This window comes from Astatotilapia calliptera, chromosome 23 (genome assembly GCF_964374335.1).
Source record: "Astatotilapia calliptera chromosome 23, fAstCal68.1, whole genome shotgun sequence".
Lineage (NCBI taxonomy): Eukaryota > Metazoa > Chordata > Actinopteri > Cichliformes > Cichlidae > Astatotilapia > Astatotilapia calliptera.
Window position 1 is genome coordinate 1,938,055 of NC_137443.1, and position 27,719 is coordinate 1,965,773.

At 43.5% G+C, this 27,719-nt stretch overlaps 1 protein-coding gene across 1 annotated transcript in view; it reads left to right on the forward strand.

Moving 5' to 3' along the window:
* acbd6 (acyl-CoA binding domain containing 6) overlaps nucleotides 1–19,790 on the forward strand; it is a 29,000-nt gene extending 9,210 nt beyond the window's left edge. The window contains exons 5-8 of the mRNA XM_026158724.2: nucleotides 906–1,011; nucleotides 3,705–3,794; nucleotides 16,998–17,028; nucleotides 18,863–19,790. Coding sequence (XP_026014509.1) covers nucleotides 906–1,011; nucleotides 3,705–3,794; nucleotides 16,998–17,028; nucleotides 18,863–19,017 — 382 coding nt within the window. The 3' untranslated portion in view covers nucleotides 19,018–19,790. The remainder of the gene's footprint in view (nucleotides 1–905; nucleotides 1,012–3,704; nucleotides 3,795–16,997; nucleotides 17,029–18,862) is intronic.
* The last annotated feature ends 7,929 nt before the right edge of the window (nucleotides 19,791–27,719 follow it).

The following is a 27,719-nucleotide window of genomic DNA, read 5'->3' on the forward strand; positions in this document are numbered from 1 at the left end:
GCTTTTGTGCTTGAATTCAACCAAATCTGCTTCACATTTCTAACAGAAGACTGCTTTGGTTGTATAAGACGATACCTGACTGGGTCTAACTCGGAGGCAGCTGTAGCTCAGGAGGTACAGCAGGTGAAATGTCCCAAAATGCCGTGTGTGTGCGCGCTCGCGCTCTGGGACTTTTGAGGCCCAGTGCAGCAGAGCACGCTGGCGTCAGAAACAGGAAGTGGGGGATTTGCCTTGGGGATGACTGACTGTGTGGGAGCGGTAAAGCGGCAGGTTTGCAGGGTTTCCTGTCGAACAATAGAGCACTAAATTGAATTAATCTGAATGGCCGGCATGGGCAGAGGAAAGGGAAGGCGTAAAGCTCTAAATGAGATTTTGCCCCTTCTCTCCCCCTCACCCAACGTCCCTCCTCCACCACTGCACCCTCTTCTCTCCCAGCATGCACTCCTGTTCCCAATGCCAAGAGGTGATTAGAGACACAGAGAGATAATTAGAGGTGGGATGGCTCTGTGTGCATGTGTCATACGCCGGTGCTCCCGAGGGATCTGGGACGCGTGGCTGCTGCTTTTCTATGAGAGATGTTATCTGTTACGTCTGTGGTTGCTTCACTATGCTAGCTGCTACCATTACCACTAATGTGACAACGTGTTGCTTGTGTGGTGTACCTGCACTTTCTATTTTGAAGGACCGCATGATGAGCTACACAATCTGCTAATAAAAAGCTTTTTGCCCATGGACATAGTTTCAGTTCAATCTTCCCAAAAAATGAATGGATTTTGGTTTGTGGTGCTAAAGGGCAACATTTGTTTCCAGAAACCTGCCGAAATCTCAGTTAAAGTAAAACCATATTAATAATTATAAATATTATGGTAACTGATAACTGTTCATTTCCCCCCCCATGTTCTCAGGGAAGAGGATAAGAACATCTTTGACTACTGCAGAGACAATAACATCGAATACATCACCAACGCCATCACCTCCCAGAACGTGGACGTCAATATACGGGATGAAGAGGTATCTGCAAAGCTCAGTCACACTCCACTGGTTGCATGATTGACTTGACAAAGTGTTACTTGACAGAACTGTAGTTTTCATACATAATGCAGGAGGACAGGCCTATAGTAGCAAATTAAAATCAGAGTCAGGAAGAACTTCATTGTATGGCTGACGTGTCTGTTGAATCTGCAACAGCTGCATGGCTCTGACCCCTTGTGTGGGAGGGGAAGGTAAAAGCGATCAGACCCGTATCATGAAAAATACAGGTCACCGGGGGAACAGCTCATGCAGCTCACGCAGCCGTCGTTACATAATGGTTTCAGTGATCTGTGGCCACACGCGGGAATCGCTGCTCTGACTGAAATGCGTAAATTGTATGAGCGGCTATTAGCATCAGGAGGTGTTTTCTGGATTGACCCTGAACTCCATTCATCTGTCCTTGATTGGTTAGCATCCAGGCCAAATGGCTCACTCCCAGCCTCTTTCATCACAGCCGCTATGCAGATAAACAGGCAGTCGGCTGGTGAGTTCACAGTCAAAGGCCAGATGGCTGAAGGACCTCAGTGAGAATGCTTTGTGTCCCCAGCCATTGTTGGCCTCTTAGCTGTAATTCAGCTTGCTGGACAGGAGAGGGCAGTAGTGAAGTTTTCTATTGGCGAGCAGCGATCATTTGCATCTGTGGCTCAGAGACAGAAAGGCGGTCTTCCCAGCACTCACTGTTTGGGGCAGTGATCAAATACCCACCTGTGTTACACATTTCTAGTAGCAACCAACAAACAAAAGCTCTGCCTTAGAGCTCAGACTCTAAGGCAGAGAAATTTAAAAATGCATTAGAATGTGTGAGGCGAGCTCATCCTGTCAGCTGTTGGGACATGAATGTTCTCCCTCCCTAAAATTCAGTGAAAATTTATTACTAGATAGAAAAATGCCCCCCCTAGTTTTTATTTATGTAACGCGTTCAGATCATAGTTGAACCAAACCAACTGACAACTATTTACGGTTTGGATGAATAAATGGCGATTACCCCAACAGATCACATGTGGTGTTTGTGCTTCAGTTCTGATCCAGAATATCTGTAGATGTAGAGCGGACTGCATTAAGAATGGCTTTGAATATATTAAAAAAGCTCCATATTTAAAAGCTGCATCTGTGAACGTATTATAGTCGTGTTTATATAAAATAGGAAGTTTTTTTTTTTCATCCAGCAGTATTTATCTAAATTACAGTTGAGTCTGAGTCAGCATGTCGGGAATTGGAGAACTTTTTATGTGGCAACGGGGAGCTGAGAATGTAATTTATAGTTAGATTTTCACCACATTAAGAGGTAGTGTTACATTTGGAGATACTTGTAGTGTGAGCATGCTTCAGAGCATGTTTGAGTGGACAAAAGCTCTACTCTGCTCTCAACAAATAACCAGCGTACAGCATATTTGTCTTCTAGGAAACACTAAAGGCTCCTTCACAATCTCTGCAGCTGAATCTCAATATCTTGTGTAGCTCTGTGTTAACTGCTGGGACGGTGGGGTAAATGTTTTGGATACTGTGGTTTGTGTACTCAAATATGCAATAGGTGTTTATTGGGACTAAGAGGATAAAAGAACCTTTTAACCTTTTGTTCCTTTGCTAATGTCTTTTATTTTTTGCAGAGGTGCACTTACAGTCTCCACACTGGTCAGGAATTTAACCCACTTTGACCTATCAGAGCAGAGCGCCAGCACAAAAGCGGGTTACCTTCTTCAATAGTAATATATTAGCCATGTTCAAAGGTATTGCTTTGAGGTTTCTGGGGAAAAAGTAATGAAATTTAAAATTTAATTGTGTTTTGTTTTTTTGTTGATGGTAATTTTGACTTTTGGCCACAATTTAACTCAAATATTCATATTGTGATTATGACAGAACTTAAATATCCATAAATATCCAGTGCTGCCATGATGATCTGCACAAATACTCCTATGGAGTTGCAGAGTTTGTGTGATGTCCCACTGGAACCTGCACACTTTGGTCTTCAGTGAAAATGTGGGCAACAGTCAGCAGAAGCACACCTGAGAGCGGGAGAGAGAGGCCAACTTATTGGTATTCCAGCCCAGCTTACAAGTATCCATTTTAACATGCAGCCGTGGTGATCAATATAATTTAAGCAACAGAATTGGACTTGGAGAGTTAGCTTTACCTAATTGGCCTCACTGAAAAATGAGGTTGCGTGGTTTTATTAGAGCAGGATCTTGGACCTAAGGAGAGGATGGTGCATGAGTGTGAGAAAGGGAGGGAGAGAAGGGAGGCTACTCATGTTTTGTGCACAGCGTCGCATCAATCAACCTTTGCAGCATTCTGCAATTTGCCTTGAAGTCTTTGGACTTTGCTTCAGCCGCGTAAAAGTTTGTGCATATAAGTGTTTGTATGAGGCCAGAGTCCACATGTCTCATCACTTTATACTCGGCTCATTATGGACCGGTCCAAAGGCTCTGATTTCTGAATGGGCATTCATAACCTTTTGTAAAGCTCGATTGGCTTATTTTTTTTTTTTTTTTTCTTTGAGGTAGAGAAGGAGGAGAGGTGACGAGGTGTCTTTGTATCAAGCCTGCTTGATTTGGTCTGACCAGACACGACACTGAGAGCGTCACGCTAGTTTAAACACATCTTGGCTTTGGAAGTTTGGTCATCCCTGCATGTCTTTGATGTTATCGTACACCAATTATTTCTTATTTTTGCAGGGCCGGGCTCTCCTGCACTGGGCCTGTGACAGAGGCCACAAGGAGATGGTGTCTTTATTACTACAGCACAAAGCAGAAATCAACATTCAGGCGAGTAACACTCTTCCTTTATGTATTCTAAAGAAAGTGTCTTGATAGTAAAAATCTCCTTCAAAGTCAAATGCTGCCTAAACATCACCACAGTTACTATGTGATGTGAGAATTCTACTTCACGCTCAAGTTCTGAATCTTTGTGATCATTTAATATTAGACTAGTCTTCATGCCATCATCATCATCATCACAGGAGTCGTTTTAACATTAAAGAAATGAAACCTGAGTTATTGACAATAATAAAGCTTGGTTAGCAAACGCACTGCGGGAGGTTTATTAAACAGCTCTGCAGAAACTGCAGCATGACCTCAGATCTAATGCATTTCTATGTTGACTTGTACACAACATGTGGTCATAATGTAGAGAATTTGACATTGTGTGGGATGAGGGCATGGCTACTCGTTTGTACATGGACAAGTAAACTAAAAGAAAATGGTGACATCTCCTGCATCCCCACTCCCCTCTTTCTTTTTCTCTCCATCCTTTTCAGAAGGTCACCTTTAATTCACTTTGTGCCACAGACAAATCCCTCAGGGTTTTAGCAGACTGAGTTAGCTGGTAGCTAGCCTAGTGTTTAGGCTCCCTGAGGTTTAGTAGCATCCAGGAGGCTTTAGCTTTGGTAAGCTGGCTCAGCTGCACATCGGAGAAATTACTCCTGTTCCCCTGCACGGCGGCATGACACAGTGCAGTGCAACTGAGGTTTTAACTGTAAGGACGAATCAATTGGAAGTAATCAGGCAAATTGTTTTACGTTGCACAACCCACATAATCAGGACATTTCACAAATGACTTTCTCTTTTGTGGTCATGCGTGGCTCTTTTGTTTCGAATGCTCGCAGGGAGGTGGTAGATTTGTGTCAAATGGCTCATAAAAGACTTAACAGCAGGATAACTGCAAAACACTTCACTGATGATTTACTGCATATCAGGATAATGACAGCAGAAGAGGATTGATGTATAGATGGAAGCTTGTTTTTTATAAATAAAACAGTCATGTATCCATCTTTAAAATAATACATCTAAGTGAGAAGACGCTTCAGCAGTCAAACTGGGGAAACCTCAATCTCTGCCCAGGTCGTCCTAATGGATCGGCTAAATTTGGGCACGCTGAATTTATTTCATGTTTTATTTGTTTCCTTCTTCCTCCTGAATCAAACGGAATGAAGATGGCGTTAGTGAATGACTCAAAGTGATCACATTCAGTCTTTAAAATCTACTTTGTGGAAAGATGGGTATAGAAACAAACACATATTTCAGAGGCAGGATGTTGTATCTCGGCACAATCGCAAACTCGCCTGAATTCATGTATTCAGGCCACCGGGAATGTTCCACCTGCTCGCCTCTCAGGTACTGCAGCACGTCTGTGCAGGAGGCTGAATATTAAGAAACTGGACCTCAGTGTCAGAGCTGCTGGAAGCAAATTTATGAGGTGACAAAGAGGTGGCTCAGAAAATATAGTCGGCTAAATCATGCCACTGTGTTGCAATGCCAAATTATCTCACTTTGTGAAGCTTACAGAATAATATGCCTCCCATTAGAACATGCTGGAACATCCTTTTGTTAGTTGGTCGTGGGCTTTACTCAGGAGGGGAGAAAGTAAGGGAATGATTTTTGTTGCACTGAGGTAATATGGAAAACGTAACAAGTAGTTTTAATGGTTCATTTTTGCTTTGTTTTGGGTGTTTTTAATACAAAAGAAATGTGAGAGGTTGTTCACGAGGGGCAACGGAGGCATGTTTGGGTTGTTTGTAGCCTATTAGTGCGCCCAGTAATCTTTCTCGACCTCTACCAACTGCCGAGCAACCAGTAAATAAAGATCAAACATGATTTATGCTTAATTTGTTGATTAAAAAAGGGGAGGGGGGCTTGGAGTTAAAAACAAAAGTATTATCATTTGCTTGGCAGAAGAGGGGAAATCGTTTGAAATTAATCAACTGATTGTTTTAGTGAATTGTTCCCAAACCCTGGTAACCTGCATTAAGGGCTCGTTTGATAGTTAATCCAGGATCAAGGCAGGGAGGGACCACAATAGGTAGCTGTCTGTGTTTGAATACACAGATCTGCCACCTGCTAACTGTAGATCAGGTTATGGTGCAGTAAAACCCGCTGCTCCTCCTCCACAGCATCCCTCGACTAATACACCCGGAGCAAGCGAGACCAACTGGTGGCAAGACAAATGCATTTTAATAGGAGAAATTAAGACTTTAATATAAATACTAAGGTGGTAAATAAGTATTTAGCAAATTGCAGTTTAGGACTTTCATTACATCCCAACAGTGGGATAAATTGATCTAAACAGGAGAAAATTCATTGTAAATTTGTTTAACCTCCGAAGTCTTTCATGGCAGCATTTTTAATTTCTCTTTGCATTTGGGCTGAGTGGGACCTGATGAATGTAAAAACAACCACGAAGAATCAGAGTAAATCTGTGCGTTTGATTTTTGTTTCTGAGGAAAAAGAGCCACACATGAGGACATTCGCTTTAAATTTCGATAGAACAGTGGCAGCATGATGTCCTAAGTGGGTATCAGGCCCAAAATTTAGTATTTTGTTCTAGACAACCCAAAATGTGAGGTCCACATATGTGGACGCAGGTCCTTGGAGGTTAAATATAATTAGTATTACAAATACCTGAATTATGCTTTGATAAAAACTGGAATCAATCATTTTTTGTCAATTAAAGAACATATTACCAATCTGGAAAGCTAGCGGCGAGTCTGCTGACTTAACCCTTTGTGGATTAGTTGTTCAGAGACGTCCCGCCCGGTGCATTGGTCTCTAAATGTAAAATAAATAAAAAGCAAACTGTAGCCATGAGGTCTGGGATTGCAGTTCCCTCTTTTGGTCAACCAAAGTCTGCTCAAAGAACACGTGAATACCAGAAAGTCTCCATAGTCAACAATCTTGTCCCTTACTAAAATATTTTATTTCATTTGCAGATTTGATTATATGCCAACTGATTTGACTTTCTTACTCCATGGGGAGAAAGGGAAAAATGGTCCTACGTGATCTTGGTTCTAAAATTGATACTTGCCAGTTGTAGGTGTTAAAATAGTCTTTTGATGAAATTCATAACACACTTTGCTAAATAAAAGAGAATAAAAGTACTTCTACAGCTGCTGCGTATGAATACACGTTTAAACACAAACGCACAAGCTTTGTCAAAAGAAATCATTCTGAGCACAGGCTGGTTTAACATTTCAGTCAGCCGACTGGTTTGTATTTTAAAAGGTTCAACAGAAATCATCAGTAACCGTTCACTGTTTTACCACAACACTGTTCTCTCAATAATATTACCTCATTGATTCCGTTTGGTTCCTTCAGTTTTAATCTGGAAAAAATAAATCAAAGCAAGACAAACAAGTTTCAGATATTCAGTTACATTGTTCCCAATCAAGACTTTGGTAATTCTTCTTTTTGTTCACTTTGAAGTTTGGGAATTTGTCCCACACGGCCCCACGTGTGGTCATTCGCTGTCCAGATGCTGTAATCTCAAACCCACGGCTAAGCCTCATCGCCCACACACACACAGACAACTTTTGTTTTTTTAGGTGGAAATCCCAAACACTTTAATCTTCCCAGCAACCCTTTGGGTTGCTACGGAAACACATTTATAAAAGGTGTACTCAGTCGTGGAGGAGGAGTTAAGAAGGTACGGCTTAGGTCCAGACTAGCAGGAATGGTCGGGGTAGACTTTCACAATGTCGGCCTTAGACTGGGATTACTAAGAGCGTAGGTGACACAGGGAGGATTAGTTTAACAAAGAGGACAGACAGGTGACATGCAGGTGAACCCAACGGGCCCTCAATGCGCAACAGGAAGTGAGCATTAAGTTTAGGTGATGGGAGGAAAAATGCAGCCAAAGTTTTAAGCACCATGACTGCATCTCGCATTCTTTCACTTGCTTTTTGCCTGTCCCTCTGCCTCTCTTTTCCCCTCGCCTCATCACTCTCCCCTCCCACCCAGCCAATGCCACCATCCCCTTCACTCCATCCCTCTCTGCCTCCGCCTCTACTTTATATTAAAACAACATGATCCATGAGGCAGCGAGGGCGACTCGCAGCACCGCTAATTCTAATTAAACCAGCGTGGTAGCGTGGCCACGGCAGGGCCCAAGCACTCCCAGTCTATCAGTCTATCGGATAGAAATTCATAACTTAATTGAGGTCAGAGCCTTGAGCCAGCAGAACAAAAGTCTTCAGCCAGGACCAGCGAGATCAATAGTAATAAATATCTGACTGGGTGGCCTACAATTGGTGGCTGGAGTGCACACAAGTCGCATGCACGCAGCCTGCACGTGGGACCTGCAGATGTCTCGTGTGAGAGAAGTTTGGCCTTTGAGACGTTTTATTTTATTTACCTTTTATCTAACTTTTTTTATATTCCAAGAACTGGGCAGAGCATGCCGCTCGTGTAAAACTGGAAAGGGCACACTGTGGCTTCAAGTCTGTATAGCTGATTTGTAATGACATGGTCTCTCCAAGGATGCATTGATTTGATATTGTAGTGAGTGGAGTGGGTGGACTTAAACTGAGGTGGATGTTGATTTATTTATTGAGGCCAAACGGTGAATTTGTCTCCATGGGACACCTCGACTTTGCTGAATGTCTGCGTAGATCAGCAAAGAACTGTAAATAATCTTTGAAGATTTTCCACATTAGCACTTTGTGCATTTGTTCTAATCTAAAGCTATTAGCATGTAGACATTAGCTTTTAGAATATGTTGGCTTCTCATCTTAAGCCATTTATTCAAGAGGTGCAGGCCACACTACACTGCTCATCTCCTGTCAGTTCATAAATGCCCCAACTGGAAAAAACCAAATGTGTAGTTATGTCATGCATCTTTGTTAAGCCAGTGTAATCTTAACTAATCCACACACCCAGCTTTAATAAGCCTGTCTTAACATACAGGTGAAGGGCCCTGATGCAGATGATATTCGGGTCATAATGTAGACGTGCTTCTGCAAATACACAAGGGTCCATTAGCCTGTAGCCAAATATTCACTCATGCTTCGGAGATCCTCAGTTATGACAGTAACCTAAAGCTTTGTCAAAAAAGTGAAAATGATAATGCAACGAAAATGAGTCAGTTATTTATTTATACACACCCACACACAATGCCAAATGTTGGCACTGCGTTGGAGTAAATCCACAGGTTGAAGGCTTCAAAACTAGTTGCAACTGATGTGTTCATTACGAGATTATTCCAGTTATTTCTTTTCTCCCCTGTACCTCCCAAAACCTACTGCATTTATCACTCATCTTTTAGTGTTCATAATTTTTCCTTCATAAATTCTCTAACATAATTTTCCGAAGCCGTCCAGTTGCCTAGATTTGAGTCTGTACCCGGTCCCTGATCTAAACTGTTTTGAATTTAAAGAGCGAATGCATTTTACGTAACCTGCAAAGTCTCACTTTTGAGGAGGTGGACCCCAGAACATCGGCCTTTTACACTTTATTCTAATAAGTTTATAGGAGTAGTGACAAAGATCTACAAAATCCAGGAAAAAGTCATTTTGCTTCTTGGTTTAATAATCCTGACTTGCTGTGGATGTGCTGCATGTTTAATTAATTTAAAAATATAAAAGGTCAAAATGGAGCATAAATAAAAATTACAGTGCTTACTGAGAAGTGCATGACTGCTTTTTCTTCACAATAGAAATATTTTTGGTTTGTGCCAATTCCCTGCTTCACAAATCAAGCGGCACATCTGAAAAACATTTAATTTGAATTTTTCACTAAAGCACATCAAACCTGCATCAATATTAAATCTCCCACTGAATTAGCAAAAACATAAACCTCCTTATGGATGTGGTGCCGCTCTACAGCAGCAGAGTCCTCTGCTGTGGTGTCGGCTGCTCGTGTGATCAAAGCGGCGAATGCGCTCACACACGCCATGGCGGGCTGATTGAAATTCTATGGTGGAGGTATTATTACACGTTTGTGTCCCTCCCCTTTCCCAGCACTGCCTCCTATAACTAATGGCTCAGTCAGCCCAGTCATAACAAATATCCAGCAATATTTGTCATAATTGTGTGCGCGCGTGTGCATGCGTTTCTGTGCATATAATTGTGCAACCTATCCTCCAGAATGTATAGGATAATTAAGAAAATGCACCAAGGTGGGAAAGGTAAGGAGAGGAAAAAATATATGGAATGAAAATGGATAACACAATAAGGTGAAGGCAGAAAGTGGGCAGAGTAAACAAAGATGCGAGATGGACACTAGTGAGGTCTGATAATGTGATGCAACACTGACCTGTTGGAGGGTTCGCCATACTGCCAATATTTGTCTTGCACATTACTGAGTGTATTGGGCTGTTTTTGGCAAAGTCGCAGTTCAGTCAGCATGATTGCTCGAGGGCACCACTATACAGTATTTTCAGTGTAGCAGAACTTCCAAGTATTTGTATTGCTGGATAAGACAAAATGGAAATGCTTAGTTGGGTTTGGGCTGCAGCACAATGATGGTATGTTTAGACTGGATGCACTGAACTTGACCTTTAATGGGACACCAGCACCCAGGTTTATCAGATCTGCTAAAGACTTCCACTGTTGCCATGGTTCTCAGCTGGAAAACGGGGGGGGATTGCCAACTCTGGGTCAGGGACAAGTTGTTGCCCCAAGTGGAGGAGTTAAAATATCTCAGATCTTTTTTTCCCAACAATCTGATGGGGCAGACTGGGGCTGCATCTGCAACACGGGCGTTGTACTGGTCAGCTGTAGTGAAGAAAGCTGAGTGTAAAAGCAGAGCTGTTGACTTTACTGGTCTGTCTGCATCCCTACCCTCGCCTGTGGCCTCTGTCTTAGAGAGAGGGCGGAGAGTCTGAGTAGGACGACTAGTTGGCGAGGTGTTCCAGGCACATAACACAGGGAGGAGGACTCGAGGTAAACCCGGGACACACTCTGTCCTGGGAACGCCTCTGCGGTTTTCCCCTCCCGAATGAGCTGGGGGAGGTGGCTGGGGAAAGGAAGGTCTGGGCTGCTTAGGCTGCTGCCCCCACAACCTGACCCTGGATGAGTGGATGCATTACTGCTGGGGGTTTTTCTTTCCCTATAGCCCTGATTATGAAGATATAAATATGACTCTGGGATGTTACTCAAGTGTTGTCTTTTTGTGCATAAAGTAAATCCACGATGTCCTTTTACCATAATTAACTAAACTCACACATGTTAGCCATTTTCAAGCCAGCCTGAACCGCAGCACGGCTCTGTAAAGGATGCACACAGGGCATCGTTTCCCGTCACACAGCACTTGTCATCTTAGCAGTCACGCAGTAACCTGGTGTTATAGGATACACATTTGGTACTTGCTGCACATTAGCCGGACTCGATGAAATAAAAGCTGTTGCAGTGCGCTGTTAAAAAGAGCCTATCAGACACCGACACAGTTATGAATCTATAATATGAGCACTCAGAAAAGAGCCAGCTGCTTGACAGTAATGGTCCAGCCTAAAGAGCCATTCCAGCAGGTAACGGTCCTCTTTGCCATCATCAGCTGTTGTTTCTTTCTTATTGGCCACTCACTGGGCCTTGCCTACACTCAACTATTTGATTTCCATCGTTCTTAACCGTCCACATAAATTGTCAGGAGCATTAAAGCTGTCCTCGACTGTTGCAGACAGAGGGGGAGAGGAGAGTGAGGGAGTGAGAGCTGGATACAGACAGCGAGGGGAGGGGATGGGGTGAGGAGAGAGAATAAACAAAGTAAGTGTTTTGCCTTCCATCAGTCTCCTGCAGTACTCAGCTTTATGAGTCCCTCACTCCAAATGCCAGGCCAGAGCCCCCACTGCTTGCCCATTGATTTTCATATTACACTCTTTTATGTATTTATTTATTTCATATATTTCTTTTTAAACATCATCGATGAGCCGCAGGAGGGCCTCTGCCGATGTTAATTCTCAGCCTCAACCCCATCTTCCTTCTCTGATGGCTTTAATGGAGGCTAAGGTGTCCCATGGGAACAAGCAAGCTTTGCGACATAGGCGGGGCGAGACGTGTGGAGGGGAAGACGTGGATGAAGAGATGGAGATTTGGTGAAAAGACTTCTTGCCTTTCTCTGTAGCAGAGAGGAAGGAAAATGACTGTTAAAGTTCTTTAATGCTGAAACTGCACATAGATCTACAGACACACTGAAACCCTTTAACTCATTTAATATCTACGGTCCCTTTTTTATGTCTTTAGGTTTAGCTGCTTGGTGTGATAGCACATATAGAAGTGACAGAGATGGGGAAACCCAGGAAGCTGAAGGACACTCGCAGAAGGTGTGAAGGGCAGGGAGTTTGGTGTTGGGGCTAATTTGACCGTGGGCGGCAGTGCTCACACACTGAATGGCAAGGTTACCTCTCCCAGCTCAGAGAGGAGACCCAGATTCAATTAAGGCTGGGCCTGGTCTGCAGATCCTTTTAACTGGGGGCCTTCCCAGTGCACATGTCAGGAAAAACGTCCACAGAAGCATCAGCAGCAAACAAAAGCAGCCACACGGCTGTGTAACGTCTTCAGCTTCACTTAATTTATGGATATTTTAATGTGAGGTAAAGACACCAAAACATTTAAGGGATCCATTGATGCTCATCTTTATATTGCTTTAAAGCATGTTTTAGTTTCTAGTTTCTGCTGTTCGTCGGTTTTTGTCGCTCATTATTCGTCACAAATCTGTTAAATTTCATTTGGATAGAACACAAACTGGTGATAAATCAAAGTATAAATATCAGCATACGTATATTCAGCTGTTAATCTGCGTAACTTTGCACTGCACGGCAGTTTTGCTTTTCCGTCTTGTTTTTGGAGCAGACCACTTATCAGAGGTTTTGCACATCAATCCCTTTATTGTGTAAAGAATCAGTCTTTGAATAGATTTGGCTTGAAGGGTAGAAGCGATGCACAGTGCCCAGGACACTGAGTGCTGATTGCATATGTGTTTTGGTAAATGGCTTTCTGCTGGTTGATATGATTTATATATTGTGCATTTAAGTTGTCCAACAAGTCCAAGGTTTTGGTGGCACAGTAGCTGCTCTAGTCTTAGATGGGACCTGCTGAAGGAGGATCAGCTTCTCAGTCTGGGCTCTTCTTTCTGATTGATGGCACCTGCTCATCATAATGCTATCTGCTGGAATCTGCATACCAATGATCCCAGCCGCCTATCGATTCACCCCTCATCTACCCCACACACACCCTGGAGACCAATACACACACACACACCCACGCGCACACATTCATCCACTCCATCTCCCTCCCCAACCACTGTCATTATAAAAGTCAGCAGCTGCTGCTGCATGCATTGATCATAAATCATAATTGCTTCATTTTTCCCTACTTGTTTAATGTTGCTGTCAGGGACAGTAGGGGGAGAAAAGGAGGAGGCGGAGAAACGGAGGAAGAAAAGCCCAAAGAAAGTTTACTGAGACGCAGAAAAATGAGATTAGAACAGAGAGCTGAAGGAGAAATGGTCTCCAATCTCTCCGCTGGCATATCGAGTCCTCTGGCCTTTAAAAGAGCAGCAGCCTGACATGTCCGCATTGGCTCAAGAATTTAAGCTGTTTCCACTTCAGACGTTTTTCCTTTTAAAACCAACTCTGCTCACATTAAAAGAACCAAACTCTGATATAGTGCTAAATGGTGTTTTGTCTTCATGACGGTTTATGTAAGTGACCAAAGGCATTGTGTGCTAATAATATGCATCAGTATTTTAGAGATGCTGTTTTATTTGTTGTTTTTTAAATATAAGATAAATGGCGCAGGGACTCGGCAGTTCCATTCGTTTCCCCGGCTGAGCTGAGTTTCCACCTCGGACATGTCCCAGATCCCCTCCTCTTAATCCTGGAGTGAAGTTTAGCTTTGGTTGAATGTTTTGCAGCATCCATTGACGAAAACAAGTTAAATCGTTTTACAGAAATGAACTCAACATCTTTGACCATCCCCTTCTCTGCAGATAAACGGAGCTACAGACTTTTATTTGTTCCCTTTTTGACTTTGAGTTGTTTTGACAATCCTGTGCTGATATTTTTAGGAGTGGCTGGTACTTTATGACAGACATGGAAGAATAAAATGTATCTGATTTTTTTTTCTTCTTCTTCTTCTTTCCCCACTTTTGAGCACTTTTGGAATAGTTACACTATTTTTGATCTTTTTAAAAGTATGACTACATGCTGCATCTCTGTATTTCCTTAATTCACTCCTCCTCTCATCAATCTTGCTTCACATCATTTGTGTGTTAGAAATGATAGATTGGTGTGACTGAAATTCACCAAAATTGCAAGTGTACTGATAGATCAATCCCTACCCATGCGGCTACTAAACGCATTGCTCCACCCCATTAGGGTGATGCACTACACAGTGCTGGAGCTCTCCTGCTGCCATTGTGCAAGCAGCTGCTTTATTGAGCACTCTGCTGACATACAGCCCAGCGTTTCTGCATCGCAAGGGGAAACTTTGGATGACATGTAAAAGCAGAGGTTTGGTGCAACATGCCTTCATAATGGGATGGGAACTTGGGTGCACGAGTGAGGTGGGAGGGGGGCGTGCTAGCTGCAGGTATTGTGGGGGGGAAGGAGTGTCTCTTCCTGGCTGCTTCCAAAGCAAATGGAAGACAATCCAATTTCCTGTGATTCCATCAAGCCTCCGTCCTGGATCCGGGAGCATTAGGGAACGCTGAGAGGACAGGCCGCTGACCCCCTCACATGAACATGCAAGAGGCATGTAGGCTGCACACGTGCGCTGGCGTGCTCATCTGTGTTGTTAGGTTTGTTGGCCTGTGTTTTATCAGTCACATATTTTCACTTACGAGCGCACACGCGTCCTTTTATGCTGCCGAACAACAAACTGCAGATTAGCACTGGAGGCAGATTAGAGCTTAAAGCCGTTACACTTTAATTATAACTGTATTTATGTGCGGCGTGGTCTTTCACTTGGCCCTGGCTGTAAACATCTGCCGCTCTCCCACTGTGCTCAGTCTTTGTCTGTGTTGTGAACTAAAGGGGAAATTGGTTGCAGCATTATCTTATTTACACAAAATGCCGAGAAGATTAAAACGTGACCCTCTTGCTGTTAGACGTATGCGCGCATATATAAATGCAGCTATTTTGCTACAGGTCTGCCTGCTCTTCTCCAGACTGTCAGGCTGACACGTTTTCTGCAGTACATCACAGGTTGTGATTTGACTCTCAGTCAGACAGCATTGTTGTCTTGGGTTAACCGCTGCACGCTTTCCACGCTGGTGGCGATTTGCATCTGTTCTCTGTGATCCACCCAGAGGGAATAGAAAGCTCTAATCCAATCAGCAGGTCCCTGAAGTGCTGCCCCTGAGAGATGGAGAGAAACACAACAATAGGATCACTCTGCACTGGTTTCAGCAGGAGAAGGCAGACGGGAAAGGGAAGGAAGGGAAATGAGGGATTGTAGAGGAGAGGGATTAAGTCTGAAGAAGAGACGAGAGGAACGAACGGGGGCGAGGCGAGGATGATGGGTGAAGTAAGGAAATGAAATGAGGGAGGTGTGGCTTGGTGTGACAGGAGGTAACAAAACAGGAAAGACTAATGAATAATTTTACAATAGTTTGGAACTTTTGTGACTGCAGTGACATGTGAGCTACAAGAGCCTCCTTAGTTTTAATCTTCTTTGAAATGATTCCACTTGGTTCAACTGCTGCTCTTGTTCTAAGGCCACAGTTTATTACCACGGAGGTGCAAAAGCAGGCTGGAGCATTGATTTTAAACTGAATCTCCTGGTGATGGTGCCTGTCAGAACTGTCTTTTATATCTACAGACACGCAAGGACGCAGTTTCCCCATCGCTGTCCTCAGTCTAACACTTCATACAAGATATCATATCGCTCCCGCTGAGCCTTTTACCACAAGGATCATCTGTTCAAAGAGCGTACACTCAGATCACACAGATGTTGAGGTCACAAACTCGTGTATCAGATATGATGCACTTGATGTTATAGGTTAAACACGGTCACTTACAGATGAGATGGATATAAATTTATTTATTTTTTTAAATGCATGTTTCTGGCTCATCTTTTAAAGGTTTATTTGGTTGGGGCTGAGTAACAAAGTAGCCATGAAAGGGTGAAATGCAATGAATGTAAATGTAGCCAAAGTCCAGTGTTAATAGACCTTGACCTGTTAAAATCCATACTATGGATGAAGGTGCTGGGACATCTACACTTTATACCTGCAGGAGCGGCTTTGGTGTGGAAACGTGTCACGGAGCTCCTAGCAAATAGTTTTTGTGCATCATTTGAGTTCTTTTTGTTTTAAATGTGTGCACTTTGTGTCTGAGCGGCTGTGGTTCCTAAATGCAGTTAGTTGGTTGTGACATTTCGTACCTCCCAGATATTCACAAACTAACTTGAATATAAGGGGAGTGCTACACTTAAATTCAGCGAGCTCTTTAGAATAAACCGAATGTTTAAAGGCTGCACGGTGAGTTGCTTTTTGTTTAAATACACCTGTGGCAAAATGACAGAACACCTAAACTCCAGTGTTAACGGCTCCGGCCTGTGTCTTGTCCATATAGTTTGATTTGTATGAGCTTTGACTTATTAATTAACACTTCAAACAAGCCACACAATAGTCTGCGAATTATAAAAAATAATTTCCAAATTAGCATCAACGTGAGTGAGAAATGTTCCCTTTCTTCCACTCAGACTTTGTAAATCCAGTATTGATGCATCGTTTTCGTAATGGTCACATAAACATTACAACTAAGGTTGGAAACCTGCTGTCAGCTGAGACGCCCACTGAAAACATCCAGATGAACAGATTCAACCTTTCGGTGATGGGTTTGGATTCGGGTTGATGCTGGATGGGCAGCTATGATTGAAGGGGGTGATGGCTCCCCTTTAATCTGAGCTTTAGGTTTCAGGTTAACCAGAGCTGGAAACGACCTGCAAGCTGAAAGTTTAGATTTTTCAGGTCACATGTTTCTCAAATCAATATCTCATCGTCTTAGAATTCCCCTTTGGTCCAGGCAAACATAAACACGGCACCCTTTGTCCACAAAAAATGTTTAATTTGTATTCAATCAGGTGCGAGTTTCCCTCTTGAAGTCTGGACAAAGTGACAGCTCACAACTTACTCACAGCAACTGCTGGCAGTATTTCTGTGTTAAGTGGATATTGTTTGAATGTGCACTCAGTGAAGTCTTGTTTTTGCTGTGTCACAGGTCCTTTGAATTAAACACTTGTTTTTGGCTTTTTACAGGACGATGAAGGACAGACAGCGTTGCATTATGGTAAGAAAGCATCGTGAACACTTTCCTCGCTGTAAAGCTTTTTGTGCCTATTTTTCAAATTGGCTCATCTCATTCCACATTTATTCTGCACAGACATCATGTTGTCTGCGTGCGCACTCTCACTTTATTTACAGCAGCTTGTTTTTTTGTGCGCACGCCTTCTTTGACTATATTTTGTTTCAAATTGATCATCTTTGAGTCCTGCTCCTCCCGCTCTATCCTTTCTATTCCTCACTTATTTTCTGCTGTTTTCCACAAAGTTTGTCATTCCTTCCTTTTTGCTCCTGCGTGTGTGTGTTTGTGTGTAATAATCACTAGACCTCCCAGAGGAAATCAGCAGTGGTCCTTAGACTCCCCTGACCCCCTCGTGCCCCAACACACATGTCCCTGAGGGGCGTTTCCCATGTCCTCTGAGCCTCTGTGTGCATGTGGCTGCACCATCTGTCCCTGTGCTTGGTGGCGTTGGAGTGGGCATGCTGGATTACCCACTGGAGATCTGCACACACACCCGCACTCACCAGAAGAAGCCCTGAGGATGGGGCATAAAAAGATGACTAATAAACATAAGCGATGAACTCCAAGAGACAAATAGCAGAGAATGAAAATTCATTCCCACCTCTCTTTGCACAGGGCCACACTGGCTGGCAAGTGATTAATTGAGGGTTTACTGCTCACCATAAATTGTTCTCCTCCTCTACGGCTCCCCCGAGGGCCAGTCACTTTTTACAGCTCAAGGCCCAGGCGAGAGACGCGCCGCACGCGCACACACAAGGCTGGCTAAATAAAATACTGTTTAGAGTAACAAGAGGAGGGCTGCAAGTGTGGCTGGGGGGGAGAAACAGTCAAGCTTTGTTACTCTGTTTTAGCTGGAAGATTAGTGATTCTTGTGGCTTTGCACACCTCATACATTCATTCATAGCTGCAGCTTGAGCATGCACACAGCCTTGCTCTCGCACTCGCGTGCATTCCGATGTAACATCGCATCCCGTGCGTGCACACTCCCACCGGCCACCTCTGAGCTGGAGGTTAAAAGGCCTTGCTGTCAATCACTGCGGCTGCTGACATCAGCGAACATGGCACAGCAGAGTCTGCTCTTTAAAAGCAGCGAGCGGGAGGGAGTGTGTCAGAGGGGCAAGAGGTAGATCGGGAATGAAGGAGCCCTCTAACTGGGTTAAGAAAGTGCATGCTGCCCCCCGCCCCTCTCCACTCTGCACTGGGAGGGGAAAGACCCTTTTAGTGGGGTACAAATTGTCAATGGGGCAGAAATGAAGTGTTTGAAGGAAGCTCGGGTCCAAGCCAGTGTCAGTGCTGGGCCTGCAGATTAGCTTTTCATTAACTGCAGCACTTTACATACTGTATTAACCCACAGTGTGGAGACGGAATAAGGCACATTCACTCTAACCTGCCACATCGTAACAGTGGTTCATTGTTTCATTAACCATTTAAAACTAAATGAAACGCAACCACATTAACTCTGTTTGGTTAAAACTCATTTATTAATAAAATGTTGCTAAAGCTGCAGTCTCAGTGACAACATGGAGGTAAACGGTTTCATTTGTCCAGGTGTATCAACTCGAACCAAAGTGTTTAGTTTATTCATCCATTCATACGAGGACTCGAGTTTCTGTAACGCCTGTCTTGGCAATCGATCCAACAGCTTTCACTAAACACACGTGAACCTCATGGGGGTAAAAACTCAAGGATGCTCACACTGATGTGATAGATAATTGGTTTTCTATGCATTTGTTCTCGGGAGACGGAATATTGATTTAAAATATCGTACATTTCATGTTGTTCTTTCGGTTTCCAATGTGACTTTGTTTTGTTTTTGTAGCGTCGGCGTGTGAATTTGTTGAAATTGTGGATCTGCTGCTGAAATCTGGAGCTGACCCAACTATCACAGACCAGGAAGGTTGTCTTCCTGAGGAGGTCACTGATTCCCGTGCGATCTCCCTTCTCCTGCGTGGGTACACTACTTCGAAAGGCTGAGTCGGCCTTGCATCCCACCACCCTGTTATTCCAATCTCCTAGTCTCCTCCCTGCTCCCCTCTTTTGCCCAGCCTTCCCATAATCCTTCATTCATCCCTGCAGAGACTTCTTTCCCCCTTTTCAGCCCTAACAGTCTGTAGACCTGGACTGCAGACGGGTTTTGTTTTCTATTTTGTCTTTTTTTTTTTTTTTTTTTTTTCCTCTCCCCCACCCAAATTGTTGAGGTGACTTTGATTTCATTGGTTTAGCTCTTTTTGAGCTGCGGTTGTAAACATTAGTCATTCAATTTAATACACAAGGGCACTGCATGTATTTTCAGTCTTCTATATACTGTATTGACTATCTGCACAGTAGGGTTGGGTGATATGACGGTTACTGTAAGACAGATTTATGAACTGATAAGGTATAGCTACAAGACTTTGACTGGAGATGGTGCAATTAAATGAGCTGGACAGCATATTGGCAATATATAAATGACATTGTGTGCATCTGTGTGTTAAAGCATCTGTATTTATCCGGCATCACCAGATCAAGCAAAAACAGACATCCCCATTCACTTATCTATAAACGCTATAAGATATCACAATATTTATCATCATCACGACATTGTGTAACATCCAAATCCATCAGAGAATCCCATACATATCACCCACTCCTACTGCAACCAGCCAGGCCTTTTAATCAGTTTAGTCTGTTCTAGTGGTTTGTTCATGATTCTGTTAGGTACCAAGGAATGCTTTCCACGTGTTTCATTAAAGTGTTCTGCAAACCTGCGTCCTTGACTTCCTGTTATCTGTTCAAAAAGAAGCCTTAAGCACTGTTCTAGAGTTCCCCGTGTGAGTGATGTAACCCGATTCCACTTGGGCGTCTTTCTCCACGTACATGTTTACATAAATGTGTGAGGCCATGGCCCACACTGCTGACGAGCGACGTCCGCAGAGCTGCTCGTCTTGCCAATGGACCAATGAGCTTGTGCAATGGTGATGCGTCTGCCTGCGCCTGCTTCACATGTGTCGGAGCTTTCGGATTTTAGTGAAACCTGCACATGATGATCACCTGATCCAGATTGTTCTCACGGTCATGTTTGTAGTTTTACGCTCCTAGATTCATATTTTTGGATAAATCTATTTTTTGTGAGCATTCTTGATTTCCAAGTCTGTAAATGCATCATTGATGATCTGCTTGAATCCAAGGAGGGCGCATTGGTATGGTCAGTGTTGGGGAGTAATGGAATACATGTACCTGCGTTACATATTTAAAATACAAAATATGAGTAACTGTCTTCCATTAGTTACCGTTTAAGAAGGTGATATTCAGAATATGCTCTCTCTATTTTTAGTAATTCCACTCCGGTGGAAACCCAAACAAAACGCGCATTAAGAGGCTCTAATGTCTGTCTCAATCTCGCAGCTGCATAATGACGTGAAGAAATATTTTTAAAATTATTATTCAAAAAATGATTTAATATGAAGGCAACAGGCAGAGTGTTGCAGGCATCGCCCTAAAGCATGTAGCCTGATGGGTGGTGTAGTCCGTGATGTGTCTGTGAGCGAGGGAGGAGAAAAGGAAAAGTAGGAGCTGTCACGGAGCAGAAACGGGAGCTGGAAGCATCCATTCCATCCATTCGCTTCCGCTTATCCTTTTCAGGGTCGCGGGGGGCGCTGGAGCCTATCCCAGCTGTCATAGGGCGAGAGGCGGGGTATACCCTGGACAGGTCGCCAGTCTGTCGCAGGGCCAACACACAGGGACAGACAACCATTCGCACTCACATTCACACCTAGTGACAATTTGGATTAATCAATTAACCTATCCCCACAAGCTGCATGTCTTTGGACGGTGGGAGGAAGCCGGAGTACCCGGAGAGAACCCACGCAAACACGGGGAGAACATGCAAACTCCACACAGAAAGACCCCGGCCTGGTGTTGGAATTGAACTCAGGACCTTCTTGCTGTGCGGAAACAGTGCTAACCACCGTGCCACCGTGCTGCCATGCTGGAAGCATGTAAATATAATAATAATAACCACTGCAGCCAAACAGAGCCTGACGAGCCCAGCTGTAAGTAAGCTGTTAAGACTCGACTCTACACAGTGTTCGTGTTTTCCTCCGAAAACAATAAGCTCCGTTGGAGCCTTTCAACGCCTCTCTCTGTCTCTCACTAGCAAAGTTGACCCAGACAACAAAGTAAAGCTAGTTTTCAGCTACGAACCCGACGAACCCTTTACTACGGTTCGGAGCCGCGGACCTGTTTTATATACGCGCGGAATAGTTTTCTACACGAGATCGCTGCAAAAAGTGCAGCTTTACCTAATGTCCACCTACTGTTACTCATTTATATTAAGATTTAAACATCTTGTTTGTTGGTGGTGTTGGTATGGTGAGTAACCTTCAGTAATAGTAATAAATCACCAGTGTTGGGACTAACGCGTTATTAAGTAACGCGTTACAGTAACTACGTTATTATTGTGGTAACGAGCACGGTAACTAGTTATTATGCCAAAATCAGGAACGCGTTACTCGTTACTGGGATTTAGATAGGGTCGTTACTCGTTACTTCGAGTGGTGGCTATCGCGGAGTTTCCACAGATTCAGTAACATTAGCAAGTGGTGGAGGCCAGCAGGTGGATGAAGGAAAAGAGACCCGAGGCGGCCGCCGGTCCAAGTGTGAACTGAACTTCAGGTAAGAAGTTATGACCTGCAGTCTCTCTGGGTCAGATATGAACCAAGTTTAGGTGGAGTTTATTTTCATTATTCTGACTTTTTCCGTACTGCGTGCTAGCTAGCATGACGGAGTTTCTATACAGCTGGGTGGTGCTATGAAGTTAATGATGTTGCACTTTATTTTGTTCATAAGTTATTAGAGTTGCCAACCGTCCCGTCTGGTATTCAGAGAAAATATTACGCGTTTCTTATTGAGGTGAAAAGGAACAGTTTGTCCCGTAATTCAGCTACAATGAAAAAGGCACAAAGCTGGAGTTATTCTGTGTCTTTGCTGCACAGCTGCCTCTTCTTCTTTCATTCTCCCCTCTCCCTCTCCTGTTTCTACTTCAATCATGAAACTGATCAATGATCAGCTGATCGTCTTTTCTCTCTTGTTTGTTTATCGCCCACTTTGCGCCGAAAGAGGAAACCAGCGGATGTCGCGGTAAACAGCAGCAGCACGTTTAAGCTTGATCAGCTGTTGTTAGAATTTATTTAATATTAATTTCTAGTATCAGCTGATGTTTGCTGGAGCCACAGCTGTAAAGCTGCTGGTCATGATGTCGGTTTGGATATGTGGTGAGAGGGAAACATGAAGATGAAACCAGGAGATGTGATGATTCATCATCAGAGCTGTGATGGAGAAACAGGTTTACCTTTTAGGTGACATGAATGAGTTGAAGGGAAGTTATGAACTGTTTCTGAGAGATAAATAACACCAGGATCCTTTTTTAGGTAGCTGACAGCTGGTAACTGTGCAGGGGCGGGTCTAGCAAAGTGTTGCCAGGGGGGCATGTAGGGCATTAACAGGGAGAGGGGGGCACAAAGAAATACTTTTCTTTCTTATTCTCATTTAAAATGTCTCGCTTTTAAAAAATAATTATCTGAATCTTACAACAAACGATTGATAGATTGATGCATATATACCATCAGAACAGTGAACATCACTGTCACAACAGTCAGTGTTTATTTTCATTCAAAGGCTTTATGATTTTTCCTATATTGGTGGGCCGGTCTCTAGTCAAAATGTCCGGGCCAATTTTCTGTCCCAGTCCAGCCCTGTATGCAGCTCATCTGCAGTCTGCTGTTACCTACATCTTCCTATTCAGAAGGCAGAATTTCTGAGTTCTGAGTACAATCAAAGCACCACGACTGCAGTTTTTGTGTTGGATGTAAAAGGCGCACATGACGCTGTGACGTAGGCTAGAATCATGGCAGCAGTCAATGACGGTCCAGGCGTGGGGTTTCTCTCGTGGAAATATGCACATTATCTTTTCCTTTCTATTGGTCGGTGGCACAGTGCACTGTGGCAAGTAAGCAAGCTAGAAGGCTGCAAAGTTATGGAAGCAACACATTAACAAGAGAATTCTGAGTAAAACCAAAGTTACTTTCCCTAGTAACTAGTTACTTTGAAAGTAACGAGTAACTTGAAGTAACTGAGTTACTTTTGAGAGAAGTAACTAGTAATGTAACTAAGTTACTATTTTAAAGTAACTTACCCAACACTGTAAATCACACAGCAATAGTTCATTCATGTAGTTGTAAGAAGCATGATAATATATTAAGTAATCCAAAGTATTTAGAATACGTTACAAAATACATTTTGGGACATGTAATCTGTAGTGGAATACATTTTAAAAGTAACCTTCCCAACACTGGCTATGATTAAGTGCACGTGCAGTTGCACATACAAAACACCTGATCGTTAACAGCAGCAACGTCGTTTAAGGTAGAAGCAGGCCTCATTACAATAAACCTGATCAATAATCAAAACCAAATCTGGGGGGGAAAAGTTTTATATATTCATAATTACTAAGACGACATTTACTGGAGCTTAAACTTCAACACATGCACAAAGTATTTGTTCTTTTCTAACCTCCAACAACATGTTCGGTTCCTTAGGTTTCGGTGGCCTGATGGACACAATTGTTTTAATTCAAACATTTAAGCCACGTCCCCACGTGACCAGCAGAGACTGTAGTCCACAGAGCACAAACACAACATATTGTATATAGAGAGCAGCCTGTGCATGATTATGTCATATAAGGAGGAATCTGGATGTTCTCCAAAAATAACCAACACATGGTCAGAGTCCAAATCAGCTTTACTGGTCCTCAGCTCTATGACACACACACACACACACACACACACACACACACACACACACACACACACACACACACACACACACACACACACACAGTGCAGCAGATGAGAATGCACTAAATCTGGATCCTGCTTCTTAACTACAGATTCACGAAGACGTCGTGCACGTTTTGGGGACAAAGCTTAATCCTTTACTCTCAAACACACAGCTTTGCTTCCCCCACCCTCCTGCACTGTGTTGCACTGGAAATCTGCTCTAACACACAAGGCGTTAGATAACTGTCTCAACATGTCAGCCACTCGCAGATCTGTGACAGCTTTACATGGCCTGGTGAGGATCAGTAGTCATCGCGTAGGGGGGTAGCGGTTCAAATTCGATTTTTCGTCCTGACAGGTGTTGTTGTGCTGGCAGTAAATTCAGATGCAAGTGAGGTGTGCTGTACACGAGTTGAATTAAGATCCCTCCACGTGATTTCGAAATCTGCATCCGTGTCTCGTTCAGCCCTGCTTTCACAAGTCTCAGCGGGGAAGAGGCCTCAGAGTTTTTATTTCATCTTCCACTTTTGTAGACTCCGGCCAAAGAAGCTTCCTCAATGAAATTGTGTCCATGTCAGCTCATGAATTTTGAGGAGGAACCCTGCATAAGCTAAGACGGCGCCTTTTGAGTATTCAACATGAGTCCGAGACATGATGCTCTACAATCCCACAAAGAGACAACCGCTGACCATCTCGTCGTTATGAATTCTGTCCACATCCAGCCATTAGGCTGTTGGTGTATCTCTAAAGCCTGTTTGGGTCTCGGCGTTGTCTCCCCGTTGCTTCCTAAACCCCGTTATACTTGCTTGAGGTAAGAGAGAATGACGGCAGTCGTGCTTCCCTCCCGGCTCGTCTGCGAGACTCTGACACTAAGCCCATTATGCTTCCATTATGGGGCTTCAATTTTCCTCTGAGCTTTTCACTTCTGACACGGCAGCTCCCTCCCTCCTCAAACCGCAGACTCATACCCCCCAAGGCCTAGTGCTGCACGGCCGTTCAGTTAGGAACTTCAGTACGTTTTTAAAGTACCAGCCCTGATTCTTATTCAACGGCAGTTATTTAAAATTGCACTAAGATGCATAATATGACAACGTTACATGTAAGCAGGCGTCAACAACAAAACATACGAGACAAAGCTAACTTTGCACATTTATACTTCAGTAATGTTTTAGGGCAACTTTAATTTGACAGCAAAGTAATTAACACTTATGAGATTCAGCGTCTTCCTCAAGAAGCTGACATGTGGCTGCAAAACTAGTGAGTACAATTAGCCACATAGCAACACAGCAAACCATGTCATTTGTAAGATGTTATTAAAAAAGACACTAACACCACATACATGACAGCAGTGTAGCCTTGCATGTACCTGAGGTGAGGCCTAGCATACAGTTAGTGGCCGAGTTGGCACCCACCTGTCACGCCGGCCCAGACCCATCTTTAACTAATTTGGCGATCATGTGGAAAAATAAAATCCAAATGGATTCTCACAGGGAAAACAAAACCGTGCTATTCCTAACTGTGGGAAACTACTGCACAGTCTTCAGAGGCAGATTCTGGGGCGATTTTTTAGTTTCAGGGTGAGCCAGCAGGTATTTATGACAAGCATTATTGTCAGCATTACTGACACCTGCATGCAACCAAAGCCTCCTTAATCCCGACTAGAAACAGAAACCCAAACTTCTTGTTCCTTGGCTGATAAGTGTACACAATTTATTTACTATTTATTTATTCGTCAGTACAGAAAAGCGTAGCTGGGATGTTGAGGAATTATAGCGTCATTCTGCACACTGCCTCTCCTTTACTTTCTCTCTCCCGTAAAAGCCATACCATGTTCCTGCTTTGGCCCGCTCTTAATGCAAGCCTTTACCTCGCCACAGCCCTTCCTCCATCTTTTCTTTATGCTGCAGCACGCCCCCCACACCCACTCTCAGCAGCAGCGTGGTTAGGAACCCAGCAGTAAGCAAAAATCCCCCTGCTGCTGAAACAGTCTCCACTAATACCAGATTGGTTTAGTGGTGGCTTGGACTGCGCTCGTGTGCGTTTGTGCAGGTTTGTGTGTCCTCCACTCTGGTGCCTATGTGTAGTTTGCGTTGATGAAGAAGCGTTGCCACTAACTACCGAAACCAAAAAGTTGATGTTTAAGACTTAAGGCGGAAAACAGAGGCTTGGTTCTGAGTTACATTCGAGATTTTTCTTCAGTACAGCTACACGTTGTCATCTACCTGATTTGGCTACCTGTAACCTATTGGATTTCTGTGGAGTGGAAAAGTCCCAGTTTCACATTAAAACAGCATTGAGCTCACAACCTTGAGGGTGTCATTGAGAGGCCTCCGTTTGACTCCAGCTCCTCTTTAAGACTCACTCCGTCATGCTGCGGATCATTGTTCACTGCAGGCTGGATGAAGTTGTTTGGGGAGAAAAATGTCCTGTCTCAACGCTGCAAGATTGACTTTCGGTCTGAAAACAAATCCTATCTATTTTGCATGTTAATTTATTCCCTTTTGCTTGAGAAGGAAAAAAAAACAGTTTCCTTGAGGAAGTTTGTAATAAAAGCCTTGCGATCGATGATAATGGCATTTGTGCTTGTGTTTGTCATCTTCGCAAAAGCAACAGTGGTGGAGTTTCCACAGATTTATTTGTATACTAGTGCTGTAAGTGGCGTGTAAATTATCCTAACTGTCCGTGTGGCTCTTTATCTTTGTAAGCCAGTACTATTAGACCCTATCCATTAATGCCCATAACCCAGCCAATCAATGCTTAAATAAAAATCAGCTCAATTTGTAGCATTTTATGCAAACGTGCAAACTCCAACCAGGCTGACTCTTTGCTTTTTGTTTTTATAATGCTACAGGAATAGCTAAAACACAAAGGAATCGATATCACTTACGTTTGGGTTGTGTTGGCCTGCTCTCAAACAAATGCTGCACGTTGCTGCATAGAAATGAGTTTCATACGGATGTACACTGTGCTGTAATTTCATTATAATTCTATACATGCTGCGCTTAGCCAACACCATAGTCACAGGGAGTAAATCCATTGTAACTCGTGAGCTTTTATCAATGCAGCAGGAACTGCATGTGTGTGAGTGCCAGTTACAACTAACGACGCTGGGTTCACTGCACTGACACGGAGCCCACACGTGACTGTTTTGTGTCATTTCGTGGTAGCGTCTCAGGGGTGACGGCGCCGATCGTTCTGTCTGCTGTTTTGGTTGAAATGTGTTCAACATGTGAATTTTAGCAATTTTGAAATCAGTGTCTATGAAGCAGCTCCAGCGTTACTTTATGTTGTGCATGTATTAGGATGCTTATGTGCTAAACTAAGAAGGCCTCTGTCACACCCTCACGTTTCCATTGCAGACTCCTGCTGGGACTCACTGTTATTTTCTGTTTTCACGTTAAGTACAGATGAAAATGTGCAGAGGAGGCCTTTTAGGTAATAATTACTGCAACTAAAATTTAATTTAATAACTAAATAATTTTTTGTAGTATTACAGTCATCTTAGGGTATTTTTTTACTGGCCTCTCAGCAAATTGTTTATTTACCAGCTCGACATGTGCGAGCACGCTGCCTGCATATGGATCATGTTCCCGCTTTGCCTGACTACAAAGCACATTTGCCTATATTTCACAATTAGTTAGCAGCTCAGGGATTAAGGGTAGATTTGACAGTGCAGTGCTGCAATCTGCTGTTGTGTCTCTTTAGCACTGAGAGGATCAGAGAAATAGCCAGCGAGCATCTGTTTCTGCACTTGTTTTATTTCTCTCTCCGGCTTTCTTTCCTTAATCTCTCTTCATGCATCTTTCTTGTCACCCCCCCCCCCACCCACCCACCCGGAGAGCGAGAGCGGAAAGCAGTATC